At 29.8% G+C, this 7,887-nt stretch overlaps 2 protein-coding genes across 3 annotated transcripts in view; one reads left to right on the top strand and one right to left on the bottom strand.

The window, feature by feature from the left end:
- Nucleotides 1-2,916, top strand: part of LOC117162502 (uncharacterized) — a 7,131-nt gene extending 4,215 nt beyond the window's left edge. The window contains exon 1 of the mRNA XM_033344374.2: nucleotides 1-2,916. This exon is cut by the window's left edge and continues 4,215 nt beyond it. The gene's annotated coding sequence lies outside the window, so the exon portion shown is untranslated.
- Nucleotides 1-7,667, bottom strand: part of LOC117162501 (lysosomal alpha-glucosidase) — a 13,331-nt gene extending 5,664 nt beyond the window's left edge. The window contains exons 1-17 of one of the 2 annotated variants that reach the window (XR_004465235.2): nucleotides 7,298-7,667; nucleotides 6,741-7,147; nucleotides 6,185-6,663; nucleotides 5,368-5,542; nucleotides 5,177-5,267; nucleotides 4,929-5,097; nucleotides 4,791-4,860; nucleotides 4,594-4,698; nucleotides 4,261-4,518; nucleotides 3,963-4,165; nucleotides 3,772-3,879; nucleotides 3,509-3,686; nucleotides 3,264-3,412; nucleotides 3,118-3,202; nucleotides 2,749-3,019; nucleotides 2,004-2,203; nucleotides 1,702-1,858 (exon numbers count right to left, since the gene is read on the bottom strand). Coding sequence is in view for 1 of the 2 variants with exons in the window: in XM_033344373.2 (XP_033200264.2) it covers nucleotides 1,760-1,858; nucleotides 2,004-2,203; nucleotides 2,749-3,019; nucleotides 3,118-3,202; nucleotides 3,264-3,412; nucleotides 3,509-3,686; nucleotides 3,772-3,879; nucleotides 3,963-4,165; nucleotides 4,261-4,518; nucleotides 4,594-4,698; nucleotides 4,791-4,860; nucleotides 4,929-5,097; nucleotides 5,177-5,267; nucleotides 5,368-5,542; nucleotides 6,185-6,663; nucleotides 6,741-7,085 (2,985 nt within the window). In the remaining variant the exon portion in view is untranslated. Of the gene's footprint in view, nucleotides 1,859-2,003; nucleotides 2,204-2,748; nucleotides 3,020-3,117; nucleotides 3,203-3,263; nucleotides 3,413-3,508; nucleotides 3,687-3,771; nucleotides 3,880-3,962; nucleotides 4,166-4,260; nucleotides 4,519-4,593; nucleotides 4,699-4,790; nucleotides 4,861-4,928; nucleotides 5,098-5,176; nucleotides 5,268-5,367; nucleotides 5,543-6,184; nucleotides 6,664-6,740; nucleotides 7,148-7,297 lie in introns of both variants that reach the window. The other variant, XM_033344373.2, reaches the window with a different exon arrangement.
- Nucleotides 7,668-7,887: the final 220 nt, after the last annotated feature.

Below are 7,887 nucleotides of genomic sequence, written 5' to 3'. Positions count from 1 at the left end.
TCCATGAATTAGACGTAAGCATTTTATATTTATAGATACATTCATTGTTGTGTGCAAGTTACTGCACAAGTATAACGTTCAAGTTAAATGTATATAAACTTTATTGATTTTCCTTTGTGATATCTTTCTTGCCATTATTTTACTTTCTGTTTGTTTCTTTTTTCTAGATTATACGATACGTTATTTTCATTTGAATAGAAAATTTGTGAAAAGAGCAACATTTTCGATCTTTTCGTAGAATCTTTTTCAAATCTAAAAAAAGACGCGCGGTGCTACATGGAACTCTGTTGTGTTCGTGGCCCCGTTGTCAAACGGGAGCCTTCCAATACCTAAAAGCCTTATAGTCGTTATTTCCTTTTCTCATATGTACGTTGTGTAATTCTCGTTAGCGTTTATTTGTTCGTTTCAGTGCGTAAATCGTGCATATTAACGTTAATATGTTTAATAAATATGCTCGTACGCATAAAACGCAAGTTCATCTTTTAAATAGGCATAAGTAAATGTGAGCAGACAATAATGATTAAAGTTGCAAGATTAATATAGTTGAGAAGAATAAAAAATATGTATACACGTATATTACTAATATTACATACAATTAAGTATGTTATTTTGTTTTATTAGTATGCAATACAAATAGAAAAATATATAATTAATTATACAATTGTGTATATTACGTAGTGCGATAATATTATACCGAGTAATAATTATCAATTTGTTAGAAACTTTTCCAATATGTATAATATCCATATGTGAAAAGGTACCACGTATTAGATTAATATTTTATATTTTGTAAATGTTTCAAACATTTTCTACATATAATTACATCGTGTTAATTTCATAGTTTTACGAGTTTTAGTTTATGAAACCCGATAAAATCAAATGTTTGTATAGGTCATTTCGTACGACAAAATGATCCGATAAAAGTAATTATTTTCTAACAAATGACGTTTGAAAATTTGAAACAAAGATCTCAACGAAATCATCCATCATTTATTCGATACGTGTCTACGTATTCGTCTTATAAAAATTCAAGCAAGCGTATGTAAGTACGATAGGTTACTTACACGACGTATATATGTATATTGACAAGGACTACAGTCGGTTTGGGCTAGTCGCATTGAAATTTATTCCAAAGATGAGAATCTACTTTCTGCTATAGAAATGCAAATAAAGGTCATAGAAGACACTGAATATAGATCGAGGTCGTAAGGCACACTTACATGATTGTAAATACGCATATAGAATTCAAAGAAGGATTTCAATGTTTTAATGATGATGCTGTTTAAGTGCTCGAATTGCTTTATTTTATATACGTTAAACGGTGCCAAAGTGAAATTTTTCATTCAACATTATCTATTGTGTGATGATCGATTACCTGTGTTGTTATATTTTCTATTGCTTTCAATTATGAACGAACTATATGTAAAGTCTGCGTTACATTTAATTACGTTCTAATTAACACGCGGAGAATGGATTATTTCGAAACATTTCGAATTATGTATACTTATTATTTTTATTCGTTCTAGTGCCATAACGTATTCTACTTTATTGTATAGTCAATTGTACAGTTATTTCAATAAAATGCTTCTCTTCTTTATTCAAAAAATATGTGCTTTAACATGTAGGAATATATGTATACAAATAGAGTATTATAGTAAAATTAATACTAAAAACGATTGAAATATATTTTGTATATCATACCTGTAGCAACAATATTATATGTAATACAAGTGAACATATATTTTGAACAAGTTTACTGTCATTTGTTACTGTCATCGTGTTGTTCAAAATCAGTGTATTCCCAAGAAAGCAAGAAATTCTCTCTTAAGTCTATTTGTAAGTTGCTTATGTTCAAACACTGAAAAATTACTTTAGGTAATTCATATTTTCACATGTTGAATATGCAAAAAAAGATAAAAGTTATACAATCAGAACAATTTCATTAGAATTTGAAAATAGTTGTCACGCTTTTATCATTCTAATTATAAGAATAGAAAACTCACATTTTCTTTGCTGTCATATTTAAATTGTATTTCGTGATTGTTTAAAGATACTCGTGAAATATTAGATGTTATTCCCCATATTTGTATTCCTCCTAAGATCATTTTTTCATTAAAAGAACTCTTCATTGCTTTGGCAGTGGATAGAGTATCATTCTCAATGGTGAAAACTGACCATACAAATTGTTCCTTCTCCAGCGAATCTGTAAATACACATCCGCTTATTAAAACAAGCTTATGCAAAATTTAAGTAATTATGTAGAAAAGGGCGTGCTTTATCATTCTTATTGATCTTGATATATGTTGTTGAGATCAGCATTCTGAGTAATTTCACTTTTACGTGCATATGACCACCGCTCAACTTTAGTTTCCGATGGTATTTTGATTATTAGGCAATAAATATAAAAAATAATTACAGTTTTATTTTTTGAGACTGCCGTAATCGTATTACCGATGAGACAAAAATTCTGTTATAGACCCAGCATAATGTTCCATGTGAACATTATGTTCAATGAAATCAATTAGATGGTCTCTCCTATATTATTATCATAAATTCCATATACATTTATTATTTAACCTAAATCTTACTTGAACCAGCTCAAACCAACAGTTGAACCGAAATCTAGTCCTAAAAAGATCATATACATTTCGCAAAACTAAGGCCGAACGGCGGTCAATGAAATCAGTAAGGTCTATCCTTTTCTATAGAAATTAATACTACTAACTATGGCATCAATGCAATATATACCTAAACTATCGCCATCATCCCAATATAGTTCGCCTTTTGCCTTTTTCACATGATCCAAAGTAATCAATAATTCGAAATTATTCTTTCTACTGCTAGTTGTAGTATCAGCTGGTTTCTGTACTGGTAAAATGGATCCTCCGCGAATCATCAATGGTATAGTATCGAGTGGCGCATTCATCGTGTAATATTTACCCAGCGCGAAGACGGATTCTTTTGTATAAAAATTATACCACACTCCATGTGGTAAATAAGCTGATACTTTCGTTTTGTTCTAATAATCAGGAATGGAGTGCATCAAAAAAAAAAAAAAAATATGACTGTTTTAACTATTTAAATATTAGTGATTTATTAACATGGACCTTAACTTACTTCTTCTAAAACTGGAATTATCATCAAAGAACTACCCCATAAGAACTGAGTGTCGATATCGTATGTGGCCGAATCGTTCGAGTATCTAAAAGAATGTTAAATCTTACAAGCACTCTAAACAGGTCGTATATGGTCAATACACTTACTCAAAGAATAATGGTCGTGCTACAGTTTCTCCAAATTTATGTGCTCGAAATAATAACGTATATAAATAAGGTAACAACCAGTAACGTATCGTAAGGGCACGCTTTGATGATTTTATTACTAAATCGCCCATAGCAACTGGATCTTGTTCCTATAAATGATATATAATAACAATATTAGACATATCGTTTGAAAGAAATAATTGAATTTAATGGTCTTCATGCAGTAAGAATTCATAAATACAAACGATTGTATCGTCGGAATTATGATTACGAGAAAAAGGATAAAATGCACCAAGTTGCATCCAACGATTACATAATGCCGCTGTTGTATTTCCATTAAATCCACAAATGTCAGCACCAACCATTGGTATTTGGTAAAAATTCATCAACAATATTGCTGGAATACTCATTTTTAAATCGTGCCTAATGTATGTCCAATGTATTACGTAAAATGCGAATATTTAATAAATATTTATGAATATTTATAAACACTAGGCGCAACAATTACCATGAGGAATAAACATCTCCTGTCCAATGACCAGCATAGTGCCCATGACCCACCCAAGTTGAACGCGATATTATAAATGGTCTTTTTCGTCGAATATTGGTCAGTGCACTGTGTACATTGCCAATGTTACGTAATTTAACTATGCTTTATACTTCACTTATAAGTTCTTTTATGATTAATAGCGTACTTACTAATTCGTTGCTATTGCTTGACTTGTGCCATAAGTATTATGAAGATCATAATGAAGACCTAAGTAATGCTTAGCGTTCATGCACAATGTTTTTGTTGCGAGTATGTCTCCTACAACGTTCGGTACATATTTCGGATAATCCAATTTACTTTTTGGACATCCATTTTTATGTCCATCGTAAAAATTAGATGGCTCATTCATATCCTAGCAGTAGGTAAAAACACAAAGCAAAGATGAATATTATTAATGTAAGACAATTTTATTTTCACTAATAGATAATAGAAAATATGTATGCATACGATCCAAGCACCGTCGTATGCAAAACTATCATGCATGTTGCTCATCATGTGGAAATAATAGTTTTGCGTTTTGGGATTCGTAAAATCAGGCCACACAGTAGAAACAAAATTCCACGTCTTGCCAACAAATGGCTGATCAGTTGCTCCATCTTTTATAAATATATCTTCTTTCATACCTTCATCATATGGCAAATAAGTTCCGTGCTTTTCAGAACCAGATATTCCCGCATCGATTAAGGGAATATAATGCATTCCTCTCTACAATATATAGAATGTTATGCATCATATTAAATTTGTATATTTTTTACATGTATATATAACTTCAAATCATACTGAATGTATTTCATTCACAAATTGTGGTAACTCCTTAAATGTTTTTGGATTATATGTGAAATCGTTATTTTTATCCATGTAATCTAAATCATTCCATTGAGTATCCTGAAAATAAAATGAATGAAAATGGTTAAACTTCATCTATTACATATTCGTTTAAAGAATATGAATTTAATGATTTATGTAAAACATGTTACAAATGGAATTCCCGCTGCTATGGTTCTATTCCATATTTCCTTTGTTTTTTCTAAGGTTCCATATCCGTATCTGCACAATTTTGGAAAATATAATAAGAATATAATAACAATTATTTTGCAATAAGATAACTTTCCTACCTGCATAAATGAAAACCAAGGGACCAATATGGGGGGAGAAATGGTTTGCCTATTATCTCAGAATATTGTTTTATGACATCTGTCGGGGTTGGACCCAGAAAGAAATATATATCAAAAACACCGCCAATAGTTCGAAAGGTAATAGCAGGCGACGGTTGTAATATCACATCTACAAATAGCAGACGTTATGACACATATTTCAGCGAATTATATAATATAAAGAAAAGATTACTTTTAACATCATTTACCCATTGCATTACTATTGAGAAATAGAAGCCCGTGAGACCTTCCGGAATTTTCAATTATGAGATAGAAGGGATGAGATCCATATAAATTTGCCTAGATTTTGAAAGCTTGTCTTTATAAATATATATGTTAAAAAATGTCAAGTAGAAACAAAGTATAAATTTAAATAATGTCTTAAAATGAATCAACATACATTTTCTATTGGTGGTTGATCCTTGTTCAATAATGTAAACATTTGCCAATTAGTATTTAATTTTAGCTTCGTTTTATGTTCGCCAATACCATAAATATTATGGCTCGGCAAAAGAGCGCTTATCTGCAAAAACTGATCAGCAAATATGAAACCTCCTGTATTAATAGAGTCAAATCTGGATATGAAAAAAATAAAAATAGTTGTATTATATATACATATGTGTATATACGTATATACATAGCTGTCCAGTTTATCTGTGAACAGTTAAATATTTCGAGAAATATAAAAGATACGTAAAAATGATTCAGGCAAAGATTAGAATATTAAGAGTTGGTATTTATATCTCATACGTTGGTATTTATATCACCTTGAAATGATCCTGAAGTGCCCTGTGAACATTACATTAAAGTTTTTAAATGCATCTCTATATTTTTTATTATATATTTTTATAGCTGACACCAAAACATTTTCAAAACTTTACACGCATGTGTATTTCGTGTAACATAATTTCGAAATATAAAATGATAAAGTTACCAAAATACTGCCAACATTGTAATAAAAAATATACAAGAAACTTTAATGCAATACTCTTAGGTCATTTCAAAATCACTTCAAGATGATATACCAGAAATACCAGCACGAATGTACCCCTAATATGCTCAAACTTTTGTCTGAATCAATCTCTCGTATCTCTCATATTTTTTTGAGATATTTAACTGTTTATAGATAAACTAGACACACTATATGTATATATGTTCATACACATATAGGATAAAAGTAACACAAAATTCAAATGTTACTCACAAATGTTACTCACATCACTGTATCATCTAAGGTTCTGTATACTTTAAAACCAGGTTTAGTATTATCAATCTCTAATTTGTATTTTGCATTAACGTTTTTTTGAAGAAATGATTTGGGATCTGCTCTGAGAGGCCATGGTGGTTCATATCGTTTCTTAAGAGGATCATATATTTTTATACGTAGAATAGTATCGTCTATAGTGCTGGTTTCTACTTTAACCAGTGGTAGGTCATCTTCATAAAAGGAGCTTTTTATTTGTTTGAGGAATCCAAAAAAGTTGTTTCCTTCTTTACTAAAATTTTGATACCTGTATATGCTCCAATCACTTGGATAATAACAATATGGAAGATTCAAAGGAACAGGTCTTGTCGTTGATATTTTTTTGTTAAGAGAATTCCAACAACAACCTCTATTTCTACAGGATAATTCGGATGCTCCATCTTCAGGATGACAATCAAAGCGTAATGTAACGGGAATGTTATTGCACTGCTTCTAATGAATAAAAGTTATAAAACAATGATTATTATAACCTACAATCATGCTTTTCAATTATAATATTTGAAACTCACTTGTACAATTCTAGGAAATTTTGATATTGTGTCATGAGATTCTATATCATATTCAAAATTTTCTTTTTTAGATAATATCATAGAATCATTAACCAGTTTATAATTCGTATTCTGTAGAATTTCGTCATTTCTAGAGATTATATCTATTTTATATTCTTCTATAATAATGCATTTGCTTTGTTGTAAAAATACTATTATTACACCAAGCAGAATAATGAACATGATCAATTTCAGAAAATTATATGTTAATATATACTTGGAATATCTATCTAAAACCTTTTTTTTTGGTACAAATTGTTGTATATCTTTCACATTCATTTCTATTGTTTTTATAAATTTCTTCATTCGTTAATTCGTTAATTAACTTCGGTATTTTGTATCTCTTTGAGTATTGAATAGGCCACCACCTTTAATAAGAAAATTAAATAGAATTAGGTTGAAAATAAGGAAGTTGATAAAAAACAGTTAAAAGGACTAAAATTTACCAATGAAAAGTAATCTAAGATATCAGTTTCTATACAAATATATCTATAATACATAACATAATAATACATAACCTTAAGAGCCACGTACAAAAGATAACCATATACATACTATTAATACATATAAGAAACATGAATCTTCATTATTTTTACAGACTTATGTACGTTTTAATACGTCAAACATGATTATCTTCTACAATAATATATTTAACTAAATTTCCCACTATATATATTTTATTAGTATTAAAATGTTCTCTTATATACAACATGAAAATCCCACTTATCATCGAGCATTATTTTGTACAGAGAAGAAATGAGAATGCTCACTGCTCACGCTACTGATACTATGTAGACACTTAGGTAAGTACATGATACATGGCGTTTGGGGCGACCATTTTATGACAATAAACGGCTCGCAGTTGCTTCACATATCTTCGCATCTGTAAGACAACGCTAATGTACCGATGAAACTTATCTATTTTTAATACTTTCTTAATTAAAAATTTTATTAACATAGTGAAATTTTTTTGATTAAAATGAGGCCACGATATTGTTATATAATTCGATCATATTGTTTGGCCTTATAAATTTTCCTTCTTCGATCGTCAGTCGGTCGCTATGATTTGTAGCTGCACAATATTCAGCTAGTTTTTAGCATGATTGAT

This window comes from Bombus vancouverensis, chromosome 9 (genome assembly GCF_051014615.1).
Source record: "Bombus vancouverensis nearcticus chromosome 9, iyBomVanc1_principal, whole genome shotgun sequence".
NCBI classification, from domain to species: Eukaryota; Metazoa; Arthropoda; class Insecta; order Hymenoptera; family Apidae; genus Bombus; species Bombus vancouverensis.
The sequence above is the reverse complement of the archived record's forward strand: the minus strand, read 5'-3'. Positions and strand labels throughout refer to the sequence as shown.